At 38.5% G+C, this 25,689-nt stretch overlaps 1 protein-coding gene across 1 annotated transcript in view; it reads right to left on the bottom strand.

Annotated features, from left to right (window-relative positions):
• Positions 1-379: 379 nt before the first annotated feature.
• Positions 380-25,689, bottom strand: part of LOC101470239 (uncharacterized) — a 50,583-nt gene continuing 25,273 nt past the window's right edge. The window contains exons 12-17 of the mRNA XM_012921597.4: positions 19,551-19,703; positions 15,314-15,443; positions 15,162-15,194; positions 14,665-14,762; positions 11,716-11,799; positions 380-2,265 (exon numbers count right to left, since the gene is read on the bottom strand). Coding sequence (XP_012777051.1) covers positions 2,164-2,265; positions 11,716-11,799; positions 14,665-14,762; positions 15,162-15,194; positions 15,314-15,443; positions 19,551-19,703 — 600 coding nt within the window. The 3' untranslated portion in view covers positions 380-2,163. The remainder of the gene's footprint in view (positions 2,266-11,715; positions 11,800-14,664; positions 14,763-15,161; positions 15,195-15,313; positions 15,444-19,550; positions 19,704-25,689) is intronic.

The raw sequence follows: 25,689 nt of genomic DNA, 5'->3' as shown, positions 1-25,689 counted from the left end.
ACAGAGCAACTAAAGAAGACAGAGACATAAACCATAAGACAGAACTCAAAGAAACCAAAGACTAGAAAGTATAAATAATATAATAAACTCAAAAACCCTGGGTCAACGACCCAGGCATCCTAACAAACAGACGTTTAAGATCATTGTTATGCTGAAAAATTAAGCTATTGTGTCACTTCCCTCGGCCTTTTCTCCCTGTTTCCCTTCTTTAAAAATGGCTTCTTGAAAGCCACCCTTCCACTGACACAGTTTCTGATGAGGCTTCATTAGACAGTAGATGGATTGTCAGATTTTTCATGTTTCTTAAAAACATTATTTTCCATAGACAGTTATTTTAGGTCTGACTACTACTACTACTTTTGTCCTTCCCTTGTCCAGATTCCTTCATTTCGTTAAACACGAGGTACACCACATGAAATATAATTCAACTAAAGAAATGGGAAGAAACAGTGTGTTAAATGAGTTCTTTGCTAAGTTGTTTATTTTGTAGACATAACACTCATTCATCCTTTGACTTGGGTGTCTTTTTTATGCTTGAATGATTCGTAGATCGGTGTTAAGTGGCTTAACAAACAAACAAAAAAAGGATTCCTCTGAAAATTGTCAGATACAAGGAATGCACCAAAAAAGCAGCCACTGTCCAAAGTAAAACTTTGAATGACCTTTAGAAAGCCTGGAGAGCTATTGCTCAATACTACTTTTAAAAAGATCCAAGAAAATCTGTTTCCTTGGAAGCAAAATATGAAGAAAACATAGGTGGCTCAAGATTTTTGCACATTACTGTATCTTAGATGTCACATGGCTGAAGGGAATAATAGTTGGGAAAAAATGTCCAATCATTTACATTGCAGTTAGGATTTTTTTTGCACAGCCTTTTAAATCCCACAACCCGAACTCAGGTTAGATGTCTGTTAAATGAATGAAAGCTGCAGAAACACAAGGTTATAACAAGGGTAGAAAAAAATATAGTTAATATATTTATCTTTTAGTTTTTAGAACTAAAACTAATTCAGAGCAATAAAATAGAAGGCCACATAATCTGAAATAACTTTTAGTATTGATTTTTTTTTCTATATGCTAAATGTTATGAGATTTATCAGTTTTCGATTTCAAATGCAATACAAGAGCATGAAGTGAAGAGCACAAAAACACAAAAGCCAGTTACAATTCTGTATGAAACAAAAGCTGCATGAACTAAATATTTTATAAAGCCGTTTTGTATGTTTCCTGCTAATGAATCACCCGTTTCTACAGATACAGTTTTAATTAAAATAATTGGTTTCTCCTTTTAGAACGGAAAAATATGCAACTTTTCCATCTCAGCGAGGGGTCTTCTTCATTATGCCACCGCCGTTCACAGTTATGGGTATAAACAGTGTTTTTTTCTGTTAACTGATTAAAATGTCAAACACACAAAGGCACATCAATCAGTTCCAACTGGCAATAAGAAGACCTTTCTTCTGTTTGAAAGCGAAATGTATGTTGCTGATCATGTTTTTAGGGTTTTTTTTTCCACATAGCAGATGTGAATCACAGCCAGCCTTGGAGTTTCTAACAGAGAACCAGAACAGGCAATGTCCCCGACCAAAGAACAACCGAATGTTCAAAATAATCACACACCCAAAGAATGCCCACCTCCGCTGGCCTCTGATGAGTTGTTTTTAGGGGGTGGGGGTTTGTGCTTCTGCCAGCAAAGAGAGCTGTGAGTTTTCACAGCACACTTCAGCATCTGGGTGTTGGCTCCAACCAAGGGCTTTTACATCCTTCATTACTGATTTGTCTCAAAATAAATGTCAGTAAACACAAATCAAACCAATCTATGATATGATACGATGTGACATAAATCAGTTTGTATTCACAAAATTGATTTCCGTGACATAGTCAGTCTGTCAGGCTGTCCAGGGATAGGATTTGCTACAATGAATGCATTGTCCATTATCTAATAAAATATCTGTACAACTCAGGAAATATATATATTAAAAAAAAAAAAAACTAAATCAAACCATCAGTTTGAAAAAACTAATTAAGTTACACTGTGTCATATAGTTCTGTACCTCAAACTTCTATAATTGTCACAACAAAGATGGATCAGTTTCATTTAGTAAGCAACACTGCAGTCTCTGCCCTCACTAATGTAAGTACTCTGTGCAATAACTCTATAACTCATACAGCTTCAGCATGTGCCCTTTTGAAGTCATGCACAAACTGACAAAGCAAGCCAAAGAGCTCCTGAGAGTCTTGATCCGCCGGTTCTCCAAATTTCACCTATGCAGAAGAGAAAAAAAGGTTTACTGATTTATAAATAAATAAATAAATAAAATGAAAATAATGTGGCAGCAGTTACATCTTCCATGACCACAGGGCTTGTAAAAAAAATTGTTTTACAATTAACAACTGCAATCACTTTCATTTGTGAAGTGGTGCCTGGCCCGCGCATGTTCTTCTTAACAATAGTCTTTTGATTTAATTAGCTCATATGCTGCCTCAGCATTCATCCCAATCCTTGAGTGCCCTTATACAATGATGCAGACATGTACTGCCAAATTAATAGGTAGACCTAGGTGGTTAAAAGGGTCACTGGCATACTAATGTTAGTCATTCTGAAGCCAAAGTTTATTACAAAGGGTCACAGTGGTTAAACGTACTAATTTGCTGACTGCATGCTGTTGACTGTGCAGGTTAAAGTTCAGACTGAAGCCATATGCTGTTACTCTTTCCTGGTATTATTTTTGTTATGTTTTACAAATGTGTAATTTCTCTAATGAAATTAACCATAAGCTTACTTACAAGCAAATATTATGTACTATAAATCTTATAACGCACACCAAACAGCTGACTTGAACACACACAGGATGTGCTCACTAATAATATGAAACAGCCTTCAGCACAGTTGGGCTTCATCTTAATTGAATTTGTTCCTTTACATCTTGCTCTTGTAAAGACATTACAAATTATTACGTGTTAGACATGCTGCGCTGGAAGGCGAGTTTCTTACCTTTTCTAATGATCAAGTCTTTTCAGTTTTTGTGCTAAGCTGTCAGAAATGACTAAAGCGTCTTAGAGACTGGCCAGCGATCCCCTAGCAACCACTGGTCCCAAGGGAAAATTGCGTGTTCCCTGAACACTTGGCAGAGCTGGCCACTTGCAATCAGTAGGTAAAACTGGTGGCAATGAGGTATATCATGCTACACAGAACCCCCTTCAATTAATACCCGATTGCCACAGTTTCCTTGCATTTGCATGGAAGACAAATACTATTCGCCGAGCAGTATTGAAACTGTGTATCCAAGTTTGTCTTCAAAGTAAAAGTCGCACCTTTTGAAACCTTTTCTTTTACTTTAACGGCAAATACTACTAGTGTTTGTTTCAGCGCTTTCCTTGTGACTGTGTACTGCCATACTTAGAGGTTGCCACTGGGTCGCTGACCATTCACTAAGACTGTGTATATGAGACCTAACCTGGCTGTTGATTCTATTGCTATACCTCATGTCAGCAAAAAACTAAATAAATATACTTCCAAAGATATCACATTTCAAGCTGCTGAAGCAAAGCTGCATATCTCTGCATGAAAAAAATCGCAGTCAGCCTAATAAAAAGCGAGCTTGCCGTTGTTATCACTTATTTACTGCAGTTGGAATATCATACAATTTGCCACAGTTAGCTAGCTCACGCTTTCACAGTGTGATTGGCATCATTTTATGCTTCACACTTATTCACAGCTGTGTGGCTATCAGCCGACTCAGTCATTAATATTCACCCAGATGTACAACATGTATATTAGAGCTGACACTAATGACTTTAGCTCTGCTAATGCACTAACGCCAGCCCTTGTTTTTGTAGCTCTCTGTAGCATCCCATCTTTAGTTGCTTATAGTATCTGCTATTTTGTTGGTACTGTAGATTTAATGACAATGTAAAAATGTAATGTTCATGTTTGTATTTATGTAGATGGGGAATTAGGTTTCCCAGCAGAAACCTTGTTGCTGCTAAGATTAGTTGAGAGCTTCATGAAGGAGGACCTCGGACTAAAATAAGAAAATTCCCATGGCAAATATATCCAAAGATCTACATTTAAAGACAAAGAGTATTTGTAGTGGCTGCTGTTTCAGAATAAAAATGAAGGAGGACATTGGCGCTGTAACACAAGCCTTGCTCTTCCAAATACTTAAAGCGTAACAGCTGACAGTCAGTGCATTTGTATTACTGTGTGCTTTCAGTTCGTAGAAACAGTTACACAGGTGTAAGATTCAGCAAAGTCCCCAGCAGCAAAAGGAAGATGTTAGCTAATGGTTAACACTGTTCTCACCATGAAATATTATACTCAGATGTGCAGATTAGTCTATTTGCATACTTTTATCCTCACATTTTTCACTGTCTGCCAGGGATGCTCAAAATTATGTATAACTGGAGCAAAAGACTTTCTTTTACTTGGTAAAGTGTAGAAGTTTAATCCTCTCAACAGTGTTTTAGCTGATTCGCTTCCTTGTCTTTTATGCACGCTGAACATTTATGAGTATTTTCACAAACACATGCTGGGCCCAATAAAATCAATTTACTAACCCATATGGATAAATATGTCATCCACCCATTCACACACAGGTAATGGCAAGCTACATTGTAGCCACAGCCACCCTGGGGCGCACTGACAGAGGCTGCCGGACACTGGCGCCACTGGGCCCTCTGACCACCACCAGTAGGCAACGGGTGAAGTGTCTTGCCCAAGGACACAACTACCAAGACTGTCCGAGCTGGGGCTCGAACGGGCAACCTTCCGATTACAAGGCGACCTCCCAACTCTTGAGCCACGATCGCCCCATTGTAAATTGTATACTACTGAACTATCCTTATATAAAAATATCAACATACCTAAAGTATGCCTGCTGTTGATTTTATTAATACAAATGAAGTTACAAAACCAGACCCAGGAATGTTCATTACACACCTGACAGGCGGGTCTTGGATAATGTTTAACCTGTAGGTCTGAGCTGTGCTCGAAGAAGCAATATTAAAACTTTTTATCTGCAGAACCTGAGGTGGAATTGATTTTCTTATATCATGTCTCACTGACATGGTGCATTAAACATGTGCATTGTATGAAAAAAGGCTGGTAATGTGACACAGCTGATAGAGTCTAGTCTTCATGTTTTTATTTTTGCTTTTATGTATTAGAAAAATTGGAGCGCATGTTTTATAGCGTATTATATAAAATGTCTCCTTTTATTTAGTACTTGAAGTGGTTTTAAAAACATGTTTCCAGTGTCTGGGGACATCCGCAAATCAACTGCCCCAAAATTTTATGAGCTGCTTCTATGTTTAATACATTTGCATGTTGGCTATTTCAGGGCATCATTGTGAATTCCCTTCTTCCGCCCCCTTGACAAGATGTGACTAAATATGACACCTTTTCCCCAACCTGCTGCTCCCTTGCACTACACCACAGCCCAGTCAGTCTTAATCATTTTTCCAGCGCTCCTTTAGGAAGTTTCAGAGGCACAGTCTTAGTACTCAGTAAAATGGATGGGACACAAGTGGGGCAAGTGTCTACAGACTGTCCTGTGTTAATCCTCAAATGACATTGGTCTTTTCTTTTTGTTTTTTTAGGAAAAAGGATGCTTGATTGCTCTGTGGTCTTGTATTTAAAGAAGACTACGAGAATAGCCTGAGAATGGTTCAACAAAAAACATTTCAAATATAAGGTATATGAAAAGCACCACCATTTAAAAACCACTGAGAGGTAAAGTGAATAATATTAACGATCTTGTAACAATAGCACCTGTCACAGGTTGGGATATACATATATATGTATTATGTAGAAAGTGACCAGTCAGTTATTAAAGGTGGAAGAAAGAGAAATGGGTTTGCATAATGATCTAAGTGACTTTAGTAAGTGAAATTATTTCTTAGATTTCTTGTTTTTTGTGTTTCTTGGTCTCTTTATCCTTCTGTCAGTTTCACATCTTTCTTTTGCTCAGTTTTTTTTGGCACACCTTCATCATCTATCACCCCAGTTCATCCACTATTTCCTATTGTCAGAAAATCTTAGTGCTTTAGTGCTTAGCACTAGTACAAGTTTTCCCCTGTTCTCTGTATTTTGTTGTTTCTTTTTTTTCATGAATTTATCTTTTTCCTGCCTCCTGCCAGTTTTGTTCACCTATTCAACTGCCAACACATGTGAAATATAATTTTTTTGTATACTTTATTAATCCTACCTACTGAGCTATCTCCTCCCCTTCCCTTATAAGAAAATTAGGTACTAATAAAGGACCAGAGAGCTAAAAGGCTGGTCCAGTCCACCACTGGTCCACCACAAAGCAGCTGTTGTGGCACAAATTTCTGAAAATTCTAATTCTGCCAATGATTGAAAGATGTTACAGCATACAGTCTATCACAGCCTGCTTTGTATGGGCTTCCAATGCCACAGGCTGATTGAAAGTTCCCATGCTGATCCCTGTCCACTAGAGAAAGCACCTATGGTAAGAGGGCACATCAGCAGAGGCAGTGTGACACTCTGGGAGTGTTCTGCTGGGAATCGTTGCATTCATGTGGAAGATAGTTTCCCAAATGCCATATTTTTTGCAGATCACAGTCTTTCATAACATCTTTGTTCCTGATACCACAAGTTGCATTGCAAGATCTTGTAGAAGCCATAGTTTGACAAGTCATTTGTCTTTTATCCTGTCTTCTTTCTCTCACCCCGACCAATGGCAGGAGATGGCCGCCCCTCCCTGAGCCTGGTTCTGCTGAAGGTTTTTTCCTGTTAAAAGGGAGCTTTTCCTTCCCACTGTTGCCATATTGCTTGCTCATAGGGGGTTATATGATTGCTGTCTTGAGGCGACTGATGTTGTGATTTGGCACTGTATAAATATAACTAAATTGAATTGAATTTTGAAAGTCCAGGGAAAACGACAGCATATGAGGAAGAGTTTATTTATCTGCAATAAAGTAGCAAGCTTTTGAGGGTGTACTTCACCTCTCACCCTAAATTGGAGAGTTGGACGGACAGGTGGATAAATGGATTGACAGATGTAGCTTATTCTTAACAACAAGCTTCCAAAACTTTGATCAAACATTTAGAGATGATGCTACATTTAAGCAGCACTGCCTGATGATTAAAATATAACTCCCTGCCTGAAGGGGACAATGCAGTTAAAGGTCAGCTAGTTAAACTTTAAAAAGGCCACAGCCAATTCACCACCAGAACATTTTTAATAATAGTGGAAGAGTGATTTATGTTAAGAATAAGGTATAATATTGGATCAGGATAATATTGAGGTAAATTAGGATTTATTGTTCAAGGATGTTCATTTAAAATGTTCCTCATTTAGAAAAATATGCTTATTTGCTTTCTTGCTGAGGTTTAGATGATACTGATATGATTCTAATATCTGCACATTAAATGAAAAGCTGCAGCTGGGGTTACATCAGTATGTAAGAGGTGTTTCTCAATTTCTACATGAGCTTATGTATAAATTAGAAATGCATGATATGCATTTTGCATTCTTCACAAGTTTAGTCAACTTTTTGCACTTTTGATCGAGCTACACTGTCTGCTCCACTGAAAGCATATCTACCACATGAAGTCTTGCCTTCCATTGACCTGCTTACCTGCCCAAATTACACGCTAACCTCCCTGACAGGAAGCGGCACGCCTCTGTGGAAAAACTGGCTTATTGGTTTTTAAACTTCGTTGTGGAATTACATTAACTGGAAAAATCCATTGGACCTTTATCACATTGATTAAGTGGTCATGACCAGAGCCTTTACAAACTAGAGGCTGTGAGAGCAAATCAACTGCAGCTGGTGTGAGCATCAACAGTTAGCTCTCTTAAGGCAGAGACACACCGGAGATTGATTTTTCAGTCATCCATGTTCGTGCAGCTTACAAAAAAGATACATGGCTTGTTTAGACAGCTGGATTGATTGAAACAGTTTTTTTCCTCCACATAAGCACAATCAAATCAAAACATTTTACAGGTTTTATGTAACCTGATCTGTGGATATTGGCTCATTCTTTCCCATTGTTAAATTCAAAAGCTGAATTCCTCACTGTGATGACATTGAAGCAAAGCAGCAGCATGCTTAACTTGAAACCATTGGTTTCCAAACGTGATGAAACAAAATGGAACAAATAAACATTTTAAAAAATCATCAATAAATAATGTATTCGTGCTACTCCGCTATTCCTTCCCCCCAATTCAGTATGTTTGTCCACCTGGAGTTGTTAATTTGGTACAAAGTAGATAGAATTTAAATTTTTAAATTGTGTTTTCATCAATTCCAGTTCAGGTAACTACTATTTTAGGCCACTGACCTTCAAAAAGGTAAATTACCTACTTTACATGTTGGGCCATCTTGAATAGCCAGCTTCTTGTAGCCATGGGTGAGATTTGGACAAGAAGAACTGACTTACTACTACTACAGCCCTGAACTGAGCAGAACACATAGCAGCTTCTTAGTAATCTTAAGCTGTGTCCAAATTCTTTGGCCACCTCGTACTTCCAGCCTTTTCGGTCTTCGGAGGACCCGGCCCACGTAGACCACAACGGCCGGGTCCTCCGAAGACCGAGAAGGCTGGAAGTGTGAGGCTGTGAAATTGGGGGGTCTAGCCTTCAGGTTTGTGTCACCAGCTGTCTTGGTGGACTTTAATAAACTCAGTTGTTTGCTCCTTGCTATCTAAAATATAACAGGACTTTGGCGTAAGTTTATTTTGTGACCCAGAAAGAGTAATAAGAGTAATATTAAAACTAAGTAGCTGCCGCCATTGTTAGAAACTGGAATTGGCTGGGCCGCGCTATGAATTCTGGGATATGGTGGGCCACGAAGGATACACCCGACCCATCCTTTAAATCTGGGGTAAAGGAGGAAGCATTTGTCAGCCGTGTGTGGAGGATTCTTTGAATTTGGACAGCCTTCGTTGCGTCGCTGTGACGTAATCGGCCTACAAACGGGCCTCCGAAGGATGCAGCCTTTGAATTTGGACACAGCTTTAGGCTCCAAAAGGTGACCTCTCTTTGAGCATACATAATTCGAAACAAGTAGACTTGAAGTCAAGTCTACTTGAATATTATATTATATTGAATATTATATTGAAAAAATATTGAAAAAATTATATTTTCTTACCAGAGTTGAAGGCTGCCCTGGAAATTGCTACGATCTTGAATTTTTAATTGAGATTTTTTAAAAGGGCACTCAAAAAAGAGCATTTGTGTCAATTGTGGTATTTGTATCAGGTTGTAAAAGATTTCTCTGTAATGTTAAGCTAACTGCTGCCCTGCAGGGTCTTCACTGCGCTTTGCTCTTATATAAAAGTGTGATAGTATTTGCATCCTCACACACACGGAGCGGAGCATACAAAAGACATGACATGATATTAATCAAGTTGACAGCAACTTATTACAGTAATTACAAAAAGAAATTCCTGCCAGGTGTTAACCCTGATGTAATATAATGAAAGACAGGGAGCAGCCAATTGGCAAAGCCAAGTGCCTTTCAATATTTGCCTACTCACTGACCACTGTTTGCAGTCAGACTACTGCAAATGATTTGCTACCTCTCCTTCTGCTGCTAACTGTTCACACAATACAACATAGAACTGAAAAAGTATAGATCCATCTACTTATTTTCTCTGATCTGGTGATACTGGGGTGACCGTGGTTCAGGGGGTTGAGAAGCTCATCTGTAACCGGAAGGTTGCCGGTTTGATCCCCAGCTCTCTCTGTCCTGGTTGTTGTGTCCTTGGGCAAGACACTTTACCCTACTGGCTGTCATTCTGTCCCAGGGCAGCTGTGGCTACAACTGTGGTTTGCCTGCACCAGTGTGTGAATGTGAGAGTGAACGAGTAGTGGAATTGTAAAGCGCTTTGGTTGCCTAGAAAAGTGCTATATAAATGCAATCCATTGTTATAAATACTGGATTATTGCGGTGTTTTATGTTGTAAGTATCTTCAAAACCTGCACAACAAAGGTGCTGCTTTCACTGTCCAGCCTGTTCAGACACTGTGTTAGTGATCACAGCATAACGGCTGTTTGACAAATGTGAGGACTCAGAAGGAAAATGAAGGAGAAACAATATCTGCCTGGCTGGAGCTTCAAAGAGTCTGTGCCAGACAAAATCAGCCAGACTCAACGGCTTCAGCCAGACGAGTTGTTTGTTTCCAAACTTTGTGCTAAGCTACATCAACAAATTGCTGTCTGTTGCTTCATATTTACCATACAACAACATGAACGTGGTATTAGTCTTCTCATCTTGCTCTGACGCAGCAACATGTTAAACCACTCCTTTGCTTTTAAAAGAAATTACATGTAAAACACACTAAATGATCCCTTGTTTCCATTTCTTATAAAATCTACACCAAACACAAAGGAATCGATGCAGATGATTCTTTTAAAGGATTTAGAGAAATGCTGAATGGCACCTTTGTTTACTTGTGAACAAATATTTTGAGTGCACAGGAATCTAATTGTTTCTCTAGTATAACAAAATTTCCTACCGGGCCTAAAGCTCACAGCTCATGCTGTCATATCTCAGCTCTCAAATACAGCAGGAAGGGTAAGTGGACTCTATGATGATGGATTGTCCATAGAGATATGAGAAAGGTGAGAAAATAGGCACTGCTTTTGTATTGATTGTTTTTGGTGGGTGACTCCTTAAAAAAAGACATAGCCCCTGTTAAGATGTCAAAAGTGGGATTGAGCTCTGAAAACCTAATTTAACCAGGCTAGTAAGCAAAGAAAAGGTTCTCTTTTATGGACAATGTGATGAAAGAATACACAGGGACCAGTGCTTCCACTAAATCTGATGATATGTGTGACAGAGGTGTTCGCTTTATGGTCGATCTCACCATGCGACCAGAGCTTTTAAGGCAGGTGCATTTCTCATTAAAGAACATCACCGTTTCCAGAGTCCAGTCCACACAAAAGAGCCCTTAAATCATAAAAGGTTCACGTACGAATGGATGTATTGTACATTCAGATATACGTATAAATGAGATGTCATCAAAATACAAAGAGTCACAAAGCAGTATGAAGCTCAAAAACTATGTTAAATTTATGGTACGCCCCTTAAGGTCTAACAAATGACTCAAAAAAAAAACTACATGAGAATCCCACCAGGGGTGCTCCAACATCTCGTCATTTTTCATCATTTGTAGAGCATCCTAAATCAACGTGACATTGCACATTAAGGGTCGGGATGAACTTGTCTTTCACACTTTCTGCCTGCAGGAAACCAATGTTCACTAATCCTCCTAAAATTATCCAATGAAGGAGGTATAACACTCCAAAACAGCAAATCAGCTGTGGTGGGTTTTAAACGACGTTGAGATCATTGTTATAAGGTATAAATCACATACATTATATGCGCTTGTGGAAGCCCTCAAGGACACGCGGTGCAAACAAAGTAACCTTGTGGATTCTTGAAATAATGTACTCTCCCAGTGTAGCATGGGGAAGATGAGATGACAAATAACTGAAGAGGGCCATCTAGACATTACTGGGACAGGGGACCATCTGTCTTTTTTCTTTTTTTCTTTTTGTGTCCCGTTTGGATCTTTAGCCATCAGAATTGTTGTCTTAAGGCCAAGAAAGATGCCAAGCGGATTTATTTTACCAAGTGGATCATCATGGCCTTGCCATATTGGTCCATTTGATTGACCTTTATTATAATCAACCATCTGTCTTTGACGCTGAGATACTGAAATAATAATTCAAGGATTACCAGTATGTCAGAGTAGAGTTTCTTCATCTCCTCGCATGTCTTCGTCAGGGCCGAAAGATCTGCGTTATATTTCTCAATCGCCATCTAGGATATAAGGAAAAGCACAAGAACCTCCTGGTAAGTTTGTCAGTCTTCACGCTAACCATTTAATTAGAAATATTCTGCTTATAAAAGGAGGAAACTAAAGATCTGCTACCTGGATTTTTTTTAAAGGATAATTGTACTGTTAATCAATGGCATATAGGTACATAATATATAAAAATAGATGAGTTGATTCATTAAAGGTGGATTTTCTTGTCTTTATTCATGGAACTCACTACAGTCAGAGTTAAAAAATTTATCTTTATGTCATGATAATCCTCAGTGTAGCCCCTTAATTTGAAGAGCAGACGAGTGAGACTTCTGTAGTCACAGCCAAGTCGAGAACAGAAAAACTGGCTCTACCATTGTAACAGCGCGTATATGTGTGCATGAATGACAGAGCATTAGAAAAAGCATAAGAGGCTGGCTTTAAAGAGACACATTTAGGGTGTCCAGGTGTCCCACTTTATGTGCGACTGCACTCCAGCACATGGCAAGATACAAAAGTCTGTTTTCTATTCACTGGCTGTGAAGAAAGTATGCTGTTATTATGGGTCAAGTGCAGCTTAACCTGCCACATCCTTTCGCTGTCAACATTAAGTCTCAATAAGGTAACATGTTATACAGATTTCAGTGGAATGTGATGGGAACTACCGCAAATAAGGAATGCAGCAAAATAAAATCTGGGAAAATACTTTGGTAAGTGCAGAAGGCAATTTACAGAGATATGTTTTCCTTTTTTTGCCAGAGTTGTTTATAACTTTTGCATGGCGGAAGAATGTGACTTACAGGTCAAAATCCAGGTGGCTCAAAATGAGATGTGCACGTATATGGATCCATCCCCTCTTAAACTCAAAGATTAGATTAGACAGAACCGGAGCTGAAATAGCTCCAGTTCTGTCTAGTAACTGTCAACAGTTTTGACAGTTAGTGGAACAGAAAAAGAATGAGACAGACGAATTTAAGAGGACTATCCAGGTTTGCTGAGAAAGTGACATTCAAATAAAAACATGTTCTTCAAGTCCTAAAGGCCAAAATTGTAAACTGCATAATGGTCTTTATTTTACTGCATCTCTGCATTAGTGATGTGTCCTGTATTGTCCCACACAAACATATTTAATCCATTTCCACAAATGCACTACAGCCCTGAACCTTTAGACACTGGCCAAATGTGGTGCACATGTCAGTGCAAATATCCCACATGGACAGATGGGGCTTTAAGCTGCCAGTTCTCTGCTTCAAAGCCTGTGTGATTTCTGCATGTGCTGATGTGAGAACAGCACAGATATTAGTTAAGTGGATTCAGAGCTGGTGAATGAGTGTCCCGTGTACTGCCTCTTGTGCGCTTTACTCAGGCAGCACCCTCTTCTAAACAAACAGAGCATTTATAGCAGGGAGAACATGGCTGGTGCAAACTGTCTCCTGCTGTGGTCTACATGTGAGAAAGGACTGGTTTCATTTGTTCATGTGAAAAACAGCTTTCCTTTGTGAGGATCTAGTCACTCCATGCACGTTTGAGTTTCCAACCTGGAGTTGAAACTGCTGTCTTCGTAGTCTTTATAACTTCGATTGCAATAATTATATTGATTTTAAAAATGCTTTTAAATATGGTCAATCTTTTAATTTTGTTTATTTTCTGAAGAACCACATTTGTAAGGAAACGGTGGAGTTAAAATGTATATACAATGTTACTACCTGATTTAATTTAATGATAAATTTAACCTGAGGAAAAAAACAGTAATTTTTACCAGAAACATTGACTGAGGGAGAAAATTGAAATGAAAAGATTCATAATAACATTGCTTTAGCAGAGCAGTGAACAGAAATTTAACAACATGTTATTGTTTGCAAAAGTTTACAACTCGGTTTTCGTCAGGGTCTTTCTGTGTATTTTTCTAACTTATAATGTTTGACAGCACCCAGCAATACTTAGATATTTTTTTTTATCCATTTGCAGAAATGATTCAGTCAGAACTGTTGAAAAGATTTCCTAAACATCTCCCACACTTTTCTCAACCCATTCTGATGACATTATGCAAATGAATTATTTTCTCACATAAAGCATTCTTCTTGTAGGATGAACACACACATTTGTGCAGGCGTCTTCTCTTCCATCACTGCTCCAACCTCAGCAGCAAAGCTAAATAAGTAAAAAGACTTTCTTTTGAGCTGCATTGTTTGCCTGATATGAAAAATCCTCATTGGGTGGTTTTAGTTACGTCCTTAGCCTTGGTAAATACCCCGGTAAGCTGAATAATTATGATGTTGCCAAAGTTTGTGTTACTGCAAACAGTTTGCAGTCGGCTTACTAAATATTTTCTAAATGTTTACTAAATTTTGAAGGACAAGAACAATTTATGTCTGAAATTTCACGTATAAGCAGTTTGCCATGATAATGGGACATGCGAGGCATTTACACACATGACCTGTAGGCTGGAACCAGCCCGTGAAAGAATCTGAGCTGGGCTACAGGATGGCTTTGCAAGATTAAGAAACAAAACAGGAGGAGCATAATCATTTTTACTTTTGACTATATTGTGCAGCAGATAGCCTTGGATTGCAAGTCAACAATCGATCATATCGTCCAAAATGATCAATTTCACCCAAGCCTTACATCTGATTCACAGATTTCTTACTGCTAAAAGCAATATCCATGCCCTGCAAAACCACAAAACGTAAGATAATAAGCCAGCAAACTTGAGTACTTTGCTTTCTTTGCAGAATTGAACTCTGCTTCTTTACAGTAACAGAAAGTTTATTTTTTTTAGTTTTGTTTGGACGATATGTGGCCTAAAACTTTAAATGACTGACAGCCATATTTTAAATGATTATTTAATCTTTATGTATGCAAAATGTTTTCTACTTTACCTTCAGGTCTTTGAAGAAGTTTGGATTCTGAGCTGCTATATTTTTCTTCTTGGACATTTTTCTATACTGAGTGATTTTCTTTAGTTCATTCTTCAGGACTGAAGAAAAGAAACACACACACACACACACACGTCTTGGTTACCGTCCATGATATTTGAGCACCGAAGTAAATAGCTGCTTTAAATCAGGTGCTGTCTCCTGTGTGATCTCGTGGAGTGCAGTATTTGTGGCTTGTGGCAAGTTTTTGTAAGTCATCATATAGACAATATATTGGATTGAGACCTTACACTCCCTAGACAATGAGATCATGGCGTTTCAACAAAGTATACTGAAGCTACAATCACAGAAGATGGAGTAAATGTTACGATCACACTTCCTCACAAATAACTTTGTTGGCACAAAAAAGGAGGGTCAGTATTACAGCAATCTCAGCAAATTTAACAGTCTTTGGACACAGTAGTAAAATGTGACACAGTAGTAAAATGTGATCTACTCACCATCTACTTCTGCGGTCAAGCCTTTGATGGAAGCTATCCAAGAAAGGGGGCAGCGAAACACAGAGAAAATACACGTTTCATTTAACAGACCTCAACTAAAAAGTGCCACGCAGATTTCTTTCAGGTTTGATCAAATCTTGTCTAGCAAATACCTCCAGGGACAGTTTCAAATTCTGCCAACTCCTGGGGAAAAGTGGCCAAGCACGGTTCATGCAACATAATCTGCTCCACAAGGGCATGAAGCAAGGTGAACTTCTTGTCTGTCCCACGGAGCTGGACGAGCTAGGGAAGGAGAAAACACAAATTGAGAAAGGGAAGAACAGAGCTGTGTCCCCTTGCCATGCAACATACTGATTCCAACATAAAGGACAACATGTACGTATGTTCTTTATATCCATGCCTGTGTGTGCTGATGCAAACACGCAGCTTTGTTACTCTAGGTCCAATGAAGAATTGGAGGATAATGCATAAAGTGTGTTTACACCCATGGGAGGTTTGTGTGTGTGTGTGTGAATTTACAGTCATTTCCCAAGGACACTTCTGGCTGTTTTAACATGTCTCTATACATACATTTGATCCACTTTTATCTGAAACTGTTTCAAGGTTATAATAATACACGACTGCAAGGAACAAAAATAAATAAATAAAAAGCTTTTTCAGCCATTTGTTCAACAAAAATGTCAATACATGTAATATTCTTCTGTGGAAAAGTAGGTGCCCCTTTGGCCTCAGAAGGAGAGCATTAACAGAAATAACTTCTTGTGAGCAATTTGCAGGTTTGTTCACCAGCCTTTGTTATCTAATTCTGAAATTTCTGACGACTCCTCCATGCTGACTTTATTCTGTTGCATGATGTTTGAGATGTTTTATCTTGCATGTACTGGGTGTTTCAAATTCCCCCACAACTTTTCAGTGGATTTCAGATCTGGGCTTTTTTTTCTAAGCAATTACACAACCCTCAGTTTCTTCTTTTTGAACCATTCCTAGGTGGATTTATTAGTGTGTTTTTGATCTCTTAAATTCTTGTTAAAAGCTCCACTTTGACTCTTGGACAGATGGCCTCAGATTATCCTTTGATATGATGCAGAGTTGTATCAATAACTGCAAGCTGCCCAGTCACGGACACAGTGAAATAACCCCAGTACGTAGTGTTTCCACCACCATCACTCACACTTGGTGTGATATTTCTGTGAGAACCTGTGTTTATTCTGCCCAAAGCATGTCTGCAATCCTATCTTTTATTTGTCTGTCCAGATCACATTATTCCAAAAGGCCCAGGGCCAGATGTATAAAACACTGTGTTGATTCAGGGTTAAAAAGTAGCACAAAGGCAGACACATGTATATTACAATATCTCTGTCTGATTTATAAAGCCGTGCAAATTCAATAATAGCAAGCATGCAGACAAGCCTATTTTACACTTTAACCATGGATATATGTAGACACTACGTCATCCATTGGATATAAAAACACCCATTTTTAGAATGTTGTAAAGTAAACAAAGGATTTAGAGCAAATGTGAAAAGGAAGGAAGGAAATATGTTTGCAGGTCTTGGAAATACGACTAACATCTTTATAAGCTTGGAGCAACAGTAACACACCAGCAACACCAGAGCAGCATTTCTTGCATGTGACAATCAAGCAGAGCTATTTATAGCACCAACATTCAAATTAATATTGCAAGCCCTAATAAAATTTGGAACACAGCTGGTTAAAGTTGGCTACTTTGTGGTTACAGTGGCAGGCTGTGTATCTGTAAAGAGAAAACTACAACTACAAAGTTTAATTCTGCCTGTCAACCTTATTTCTTATTTTCACTTCACGATATCAGTCTTGCTCCCCCCAAAAATTGTGTGGCTAAAATATCCGTGTGGTGTCCATATTTTCACAAAATATTATTCCTTTATTCCTGTTTGTGTTTATTCATCCGATTGCAGGTCTTTGCCAAACTGTAGCTTCACTTTTTTTTTCCAGGCACATCTCCATTGTAAGTCAAAGTTGTGCATTCTCTAGGATATAGGGATTTGTAATAGAACATATGTACTCAGATGCCTGAATTAATTATATAAAATCTTTTACCCTGGTGTAACGATGCCATTTCAAACTCTGTTATGAAATACTTGTTTTAACAGGTTGTCACTTCTGTTTATGGGAATTATTTTGAATGGAGTTTAATAGTAGTAGTATGAATGAGGCTTACTAGCTATCTGTGACTACTTTGAAATTGTGCTGTTGGTATGAAATGGTAATGATGACTCTCGGATTTAAGCTACGCTACATTTGATGGTGCCGCATAATTGAAATTCAAGAACGACCTCTCTTATCCTGTGAAAGCAGCTCCCAATGATTTTTTTTCTATTTAGGTTATGTTGTTTACCAATTTAAGGCCAAGGCCAGCCTTTGAGGACTGCGTATACAAGACATGCACAAAGTATTGATGCTCACAAGTAAAAGAAAAAAGAACCAAAAAAAGATCTGAGATAACCTCGATGCATTTTTCTTGGAGGCAGTCAGCCATTAATTTGAAGAGAGTCTGTCTGAAACAGCAACAGTTTACTTTTCTCAATTAGACCTGGAAACACCTCTGAGGCAACACAAGGCCTCGGCTTCATTAAATGGAGCAGAGGACGTTTTACTTCTGTGCCAAGAGCATTGCCCCTTAAACATTCCCAGCAGAGAGACATAAACACAAAAGAGTGATTCAAACTAAATTTAAAAAAACACAAAGACAGTGTCGCAAACCCTAGACAAAAGCTGTGCATTGATCAGTTTAATCAACCTTAGAGGAATCATTTTGGAAAACAAACTTATTTGCTGTCTTTCCCGTGTTAGATGAAAAGATTGATGCCTTTCGCTAATCCGTCTGTTTATAGTTTAAAGCCACAGACAGTGCATATAGGATACAGGAACCAACATGGCACATGCTGGCTTGGAAAGTATTGCTTTAAAGCCTTGAGTGCTGCATTTTGGTTGTTGTCACTTTAGTTTTTATGAACCAAATGTAACTCTTTTTGAAGATAGTGTCAGGTGATTAGCCTATGCTAGTGCTCAAAAGCATGGTTTGCAAATGTATTCACTGTGATCCCATTGAAGTGGGATGCTAAAAATGAAAAGTGATAAACAGGCTTAAAACAGAACATACTTACCATTTGCCTTTTATATACTGTCCACTACCAGCCGACAGCTGGTACACTAGTCTGACATGATGAATCATATTTCTAACCATCAAGTAAATAATTACGTTTTGGAGGCAGGTTTGGGCAAAGCTAGTAAGGCTGTTTCTACCATTTGATAAGGCCTCGGTCACGCAGGTCTAGACACTGGTCAGCAACCCCCCTGGCAATTTTTAGTTGCTGGGGAAAAGTATTCCCCAGCTGGTTGGCAAATAGTTGGAGAGTGTTTGCATACAAGCCATCACCTTCAGTGCCCACTGCTGGGGTCCACAGCAATCTCCTAGTGACTAAACGGTTCATTAGGATATTTTTGATATATTTTTCATGTGTAAATAGACCTCTCTGCTGAATCACACTTGATATTAATCTCTGGCTCTCTTCTACAGCATGTCCTTCATCCTGTCTTCTTTCTCTCACCCTCACTGGTCCCAGCAGATGGCCGCCCCTCCCTGAGCCTGGTTCTGCTGAAGGTTTCTTCCTGTTAAAAAGGAGTTTTTCCTTCCCACTGTCGCCAAAGTGCTTGCTCATAGGGGGTCATGTGATTGTTGGGGGGGGTTTTTTTCTCTGTATGTATTATTGTAGGGTCTACCTTACAATATAAAGCGCCTTGTTGTCGTTGTGACTGTTGTTGTGATTTGGCGCTATATAAATAAAATTGAAGTGAATTGAATTTTGATGCAGTGCCATACACTTCTTTGCAATCAATTTCACACTAGGAACTCCCAACAATCTTCAGCAACCACCTACCAAATAGTCAAGGAATACTGTACACAGTTTCCCCCAATGATCAGCGGTTACCGGATTGTCACCGGCCAGTGACAGTTTAGGCCTGTGTGACTGAGGCCTGAGCTAACCAGCTCCTGCCATCTATTTACCAGATACATGTGATATCCAGTAAATTGTAGTTTTGATATTCTCATTTGAGTCTCTACATTTTTTTCAAGCCTTTTCATCCTGCTCCACTTCTTTTCATTTCTAAGACACTGAGCCACTAAAGGCGATATTTTGTGCAAAGTTTCATTCCTCCTGCGAAGCCATTCATCGACACAGTCACACAACTGTTAGAGTGAATATGTTCAAAGACCTGAGTAATCCAGAGCGACTGAGAGAAAAACTGAAAGATGCACAGAAGCCCTGCTGTGTATGTCAATGAGTAGTCTTATTAGCTCTGTGCTGCAACTCAATCAAAGGTCAGGCAACAGTGGTGGACTCGTACTTTAGTTAAGGAGGAGAGACGGAATCCCTTGGCCTTTTCCTTCCCGGCATTCTCATTGAGGTAATTGCCAATAGCGAGGAGGTACTCCAGCACGGAAACAAATGACCTGCAGTAGTACAGCTGCATGCACATTCTGATCTTCTGGTTAATCAGCTGGAAGACAAACACAAGGGCAGAGAGCAAAGTCATTTGTTCTGAAATCCACCCATATACAGGCTCTCACATTCATTTTGCCACACAACAATAATGCAAAGTGGAATAAGGCCGAAGCTTGTTTAGAGGCTCTCTGTACTGACAAAGAGTCGAAAAAAACAACTCCAGGCTTTACAATTTTATATTCTAAACATAAACAGCCATCTCACTACACCTCATTTGACCTCATAAAATGAATAATCAGGACCTGGTTGTTTGGCAAGATTATTATTTGGTATGCAATTGTGTCAAGTACAAATATCCCCCTAGAATATCATACAATTTCTGTGTCTAACTATCTCTAAACAGATCCCGTTGAATATGCATATGCATTCATATTGAGAAAAAATTAAAGTGGAATTTAAGGTTTTGCCAGTGATGTATTAGAGGGAAAAAAGGAGCTGATGCTTTGGGAATTATAGTCCTTGACAAAGAGTTAGCTTCTCTAAATAAGCCCGTGCCAGCCAACAACATCCCCCACCATATGCTCCTGTTTTAAGAATAACTTCCCAAAATCTACCAGTGGGACAACCTCAGTTACAAGAGAAAAGAACGCAGAAAGCAGATATCCAGATATCCAGATATCCAGATACAGAACACATTATATAAACCTTCTTTGCACAGGACCATCTGTAACATGGAAAACTATTGTAGCTCCATGGCATAAAGAGCAACTCATAGTGCACTGTAACCTGTTTTAAGAAGATTCTCTGATTTGATATACACTATTTATATTTACTATATTATTAACGTCAGTTAAAGATCTGAGATATTGATCTGGTTGGTTACGTAGCAGAGGGTACATCAATCCATTCAAATGGGACAAGCTTTGCTGTATCTCCTAGCACAGTGTCAAGAACATTAAGGAGCTGGAAAAAGGTTGTAGAAGGCCCTTAACCCATCAGAAGGACCTGTATATGCCCCTTTGTGCAAGGAGGAACAGGTTGAGCACTGCCAGAGCCTTACAAAATGACCTCCAGAAGGCCGGTGTTGTCTCTGACCAAACAATCAGAAACAGGCTTCATGGGGGTGGCCTGAGAGCCCAGCGTCTTCTTGTGAGCCCTGTGCTCAATGCCCGGATCTGTAGAGGCCAGATGCCTTTTGCCATAGAATTTCAGAATTGTAGAATTGACAGGTCCACATCTGGCACAATGTGGCAGACATGAAAGGGTGCGGAGAAGCTGTGGAGAATGCTATGCTGCTTGTAATATCATTCAGCAAGTCTGGTTTGGTGGTGGGTTGGTGATGGTCAGGGAAGGCATATCTACAGAGGGACACACGGACGGTTCAACTTAAGCCGCCAGGTTTCTGATCAGAGTGATGCCCCGGTCAAGGTCTAAGAGGAGATGCCCCAGGACATCATCCATCGTCTCATTAGAAGTATGTCTGAATGTTGTCAGACAAGCGTGAGGGCCGTACAAAATACTGAATATTATTGTGAGCTGCTGCAAAGAAATTTCAGCAAAACGGACAAGCCTGCCCATCCTTTTCTAACACATTACCCAGTTCATACCATACTAGATATCCAGTATGGTATTTTTTCCATTGAGATTTGATGTGTTTTCAATGTGTTACTTTAATTTTTTTGAGCAGTTTGATGTTCTAATCACTTTAAAGCCAGAAAAAAATATTTTTTTTAAAAAACATAGCCATGATATCACTGACAGAAGTGTTCATGAAAGTTGACATAAGAGTTGTTTACTTTTCCAAAGGAAAAAAACTATTGTTTTCTCATGTATTGTTTTCTTCTTTCTCTACAATTTTTGATCAAATAATGTAGCAAACAGCAGTGAGTGGAGGCTAGCCCCGCTGCATACTGTCTCCTTCATTGTGTGGGAGGTGGATGCTTCCCATTGAAAAGCTAAGGGAAGCAGCTGTGTGCTGTTATCTATTGGAGGTGGGGAAGTTAACTTCAAGTGCATTTTCCAAATCAACAACTTCTCATCCTTGAAAAGTAATGTAAAACCAGAAAATACAGTTTGAAAATAAAATTACTACAGCATAAGTCTCACATTTACAGTATCCTCATAAGTTGCTAGACATTTACACTTTTTTAACCCTGTACATCACCACAAGGGATTTTAAATCAAGCAATCGAGATGTGATGTGCAAAGTGCAGACTTTCAACTTTAATTCGAGAAGTTTAACAAAAACATTGCATCACTTCACATTGAATCACAACCCTTTTTATTCATAGTCTCCTATTTTCAGTGGCTCAAAGATAATTAGACAAATGAAAGTAATTTTAAATATATATATATATATATATATTTTTTTTAAATAAATTGATTAAAATCCTTTGCAGTTAATCACTGCCTGAAGTGACATTACCAAAAGCAGTGTCTCTTGAGATACTCACTCCAGCTACCTTAAGTTGCTGCTTGCTTGTGGGTCTCTCTACTTTCAGTTTTGTATTTAATAATTGTAAAGCATGCTCTATTGGGTTAAGATCAGGTGAATAACTTAGTCATCCAAGAATATTCCCTTTCTTTTCCTTGAGCAACTCTTGAGTTGCTTTTGTAGCACGGTTTGGGTCATTATCCATTTGCATTGTGAAGTGCTATCCACTCTTATTACAGCCCAGTACATCCTGTTACTTCTAGCAGCAGTCTCACCATCATTAAACACTAGTAGCCTGGTTTCCCTCATAGTCTTACATACCCATGCTGTTAACATTGCCTCTTCCATGTTTGACAGATAATGTGATGTACTTCATATCATCATCTGTTTCTTTCTTCTTATCATACTGATACAATTTATTAATCTTGTTTCACTTTTCCAAAGACTTTTTTCCCCAACCAAGCAGGCTCTTTAACATGTTTTCTGTCTAATCTGGCCTTTCTGTTCTTGAGTAGGGATGGAAACTGATAAGAATTTAGCCATTCCGATTCCATTATCGATATCACTTATCGATTCGATTACCAATTTAAAATCTCTTATCGATTGTCATTGGGTTCTCATTGAGAGTCACCACCATCGCTAAGCAGCAATAAAGAAATTACATTCATGCAGATTAATTGCACGCTGTGGGTCAAATGTTTGTGCGTGTTTGTTCAGGTATTTCCCCTTTTTGCTGTTATCACTGTTGGAGATGCTACTCAAAAAAGTTATTATTACACATATTACCTGAACACTTCCCTTAAAAGTAAAGCAGTACATAACTTAATTTCTCCTGCAAAAGGTAATTTGTTATATTTCTTGTTACATTGCTTTCATGTTACTCTGTAATATCTGAAACACACTGCTTCATAATCACCATTTAACAATATAAACCTGAGGTTATGAAAATGTTAGACTTTGTATAAAAATGGCTTTAATTCCTAAACAGTTAATGCAGTGCTTTTGTTAAACCCCTTGAATTAAAGCTGCAAGCCTGCACTTCAGTCACATCTTGATTGTTTGATTTAAAATGCACTGTATTGGTGCACAGAAGAAAAACTACAGAAACTATGTAAATGTCCAAAACTTTATAGACCTAACTGTGTGCGGCTTGTCCAGATACGTTTTCTAATATATGTTCTTTATTTCATTTGGATGCTGCAAGCTATAATAGGCTCACTGCTGGCTCCAAAAGCAAGGAGGCCAAGAACACCCACTGGTAATTGAAAACCGCAGTTACAAAGAGAAGACAATTAGCCCAACCTGAACTCAAAGAAGAAAAACAGAGCCGAGCCTCCCAGATTGTCTCTGTTTTCTGAGGAGAAAAGATGACTTATTATACTTTTCTGTGCTTTTTTATTTACCATTGTTACAATGGTGAATGTCCACGTTAAACCTGAGTTTCATATAATTGGATCAATGTATTTACAACTAATCCCTTTGAACCAATGCTCCAGGAGATGTATGCTGTTAAAAAGGGGTATGCCAAATAAGGCTATGGCAGGCACAGAAGCCCCGCCCACCTACTAAAGAAACCTGGCTTAAAGGGACAGTAGCCTTAAAGTGGGAACTAGAGTGGTCTGAAGAGCTTTGGTATAAGATAATAAGGATTATTTTTAGTTGTCAATCATTTAAAGTCTAGTAGAATCCAACAATAAAAACATGGAGTTAAAATTAGAATAATAAGTTCCCTTTAACGGATAAAGTGAATCTGGTAAACATTTGTATATTTCTTTAATGCTAAAGTTGCTAAAGTTTCATATTCATATTTGATGTTTTGTGCATTCAGATGAAGTCTGCAAGGCTTTCTTTATTTTTGTGTTTTTTTACTACAGCAAGGCTTTCTGTCAAATTACACAAGATTGTATTGTGTCTTGTTTTAGAATAGTTCACCATTTATATATCTACTGAAAATACTACATTTGGTTTTATCATTCTGTACATCACAGCTTCAGGTGATGCCTCCCTGTCTACTGCATCAATGGCTCTGGCTCTGTGACTTTGCATTTCTTATATGTATATTTGAAATAGCTGCACACAGAGCACAGCAAATGTTTAAAGAAAAAGCTAGGGCCACAATGCAGAGTAAAAGCTGTCATCCTTGCAGTGAAACACCAACAAGCACATCACAGGTGAGAAGCATTCCCACAGTGGTGACTTTGCCATTTTCCCTCCTCAAGTCCTGTCTGTCAGGTGGCAGGTAAATCCTTCTTAATGTTAGTGCCTTAAGAAGCCTGTCGTGTTGGAGAATCCAAGGATTTGCAACTATGTTGCGACTACGAGGACCCTAATGTTTGAACACACTGTACTAGGAAGGACCTAAATCTGAAGTGCACCTTACCTTTTTGTCACAGTGTACCTGTACGCAAATACCAAAGCTTTTGATTGAATGACCTTTTTAATAACACAGTAGAAAGAAAACAATATCAGAAGCAAAAAGCCAAGAGTAAATTGAAACTTAATGAAATTGCTAATCTTTCTTGTCGAGTCATCTTGCCGGCACACAATATGTTTGTCCCTGTGTGTTAGACAAAGAAAAATTACTGTCACAGTCAATGGATTACAGTGCCATCATTCTTATCCATTGTTTCTCTTCATTCTCAGACAGTCAGCAGACAAGAGATTAGGGTTGAAGCACTGATGCTGAAAGAAACAGAAGCTTGAGAGAATCACATAAAAAAATGGCTGAGGTGCTGGGGGGCATTCTTGTCTGCCTGCAATATCTTTACACCCTGCAGTCCCCAGTGCCAATAAACAACAATGCGCGATAAGAGTGTTAACGATCAGTCTGACTAATGATGAACAGGAATCTCTGGATACTCGAACTACACAAACCAAAAGCATTTCAGGTGTTCGTGTAAGGGTTAAGAAGATACTAAAATTAATATATATATATATATATATATATATATATATATATATATATATATATATATATATATATATATATATATATTTGAGTTGGAACTTTGTGTGAGTGTGTGTTTTTTTCATTTGATTTTACCTGTATTAATTTAAAAGTGTCTGTCTTTGAAGTGGGTCTAGAAGTTTGCAGAAAGAAGAAAAAGTCATAAATCTTTCCACATCTCTTCCTTTGTGATAACTCCAAAGTGAGTTTTCATTGGGTTTTTTGATAAGGATTTTCTTTTAAACTTTGGTGGTTTTAAACCACCTGCAGAAAAATTAAACTTGATTTGATTAAGAGCCATCTTTTCTTCTCCGTCAAATGAAGAAAAGTGTCTTAAAGTGCTTCTCATGCTTTTGTGTTTTCAAGACTCTTAACATTCCAGCAAATAGAATAGAAACTACTTCACCCGCCACATAAAACCTAAAAGTCAAACTGAAGAGGGGGGAAAAGCTTTCATGTATTAATAGTATTTTGTGCACAGATGTTCTTTTCATTTATGTCTAAAGCTACGATGTATCTGGGCATTAGCATTTGCATTAGAGAATAAATTTGCATAGAGGTGTTTGATTATGTGCTGTGCAGTCTCGTGGTTTTACCCTTTTTCAGCCTGTAGAAATGGGGCAGACTTTAAACACAGCTCAACATCTAATTCGACCTTTG

This window comes from Maylandia zebra, linkage group LG20, assembly GCF_041146795.1.
Source record: "Maylandia zebra isolate NMK-2024a linkage group LG20, Mzebra_GT3a, whole genome shotgun sequence".
Lineage (NCBI taxonomy): Eukaryota > Metazoa > Chordata > Actinopteri > Cichliformes > Cichlidae > Maylandia > Maylandia zebra.
The sequence above is the reverse complement of the archived record's forward strand: the minus strand, read 5'-3'. Positions and strand labels throughout refer to the sequence as shown.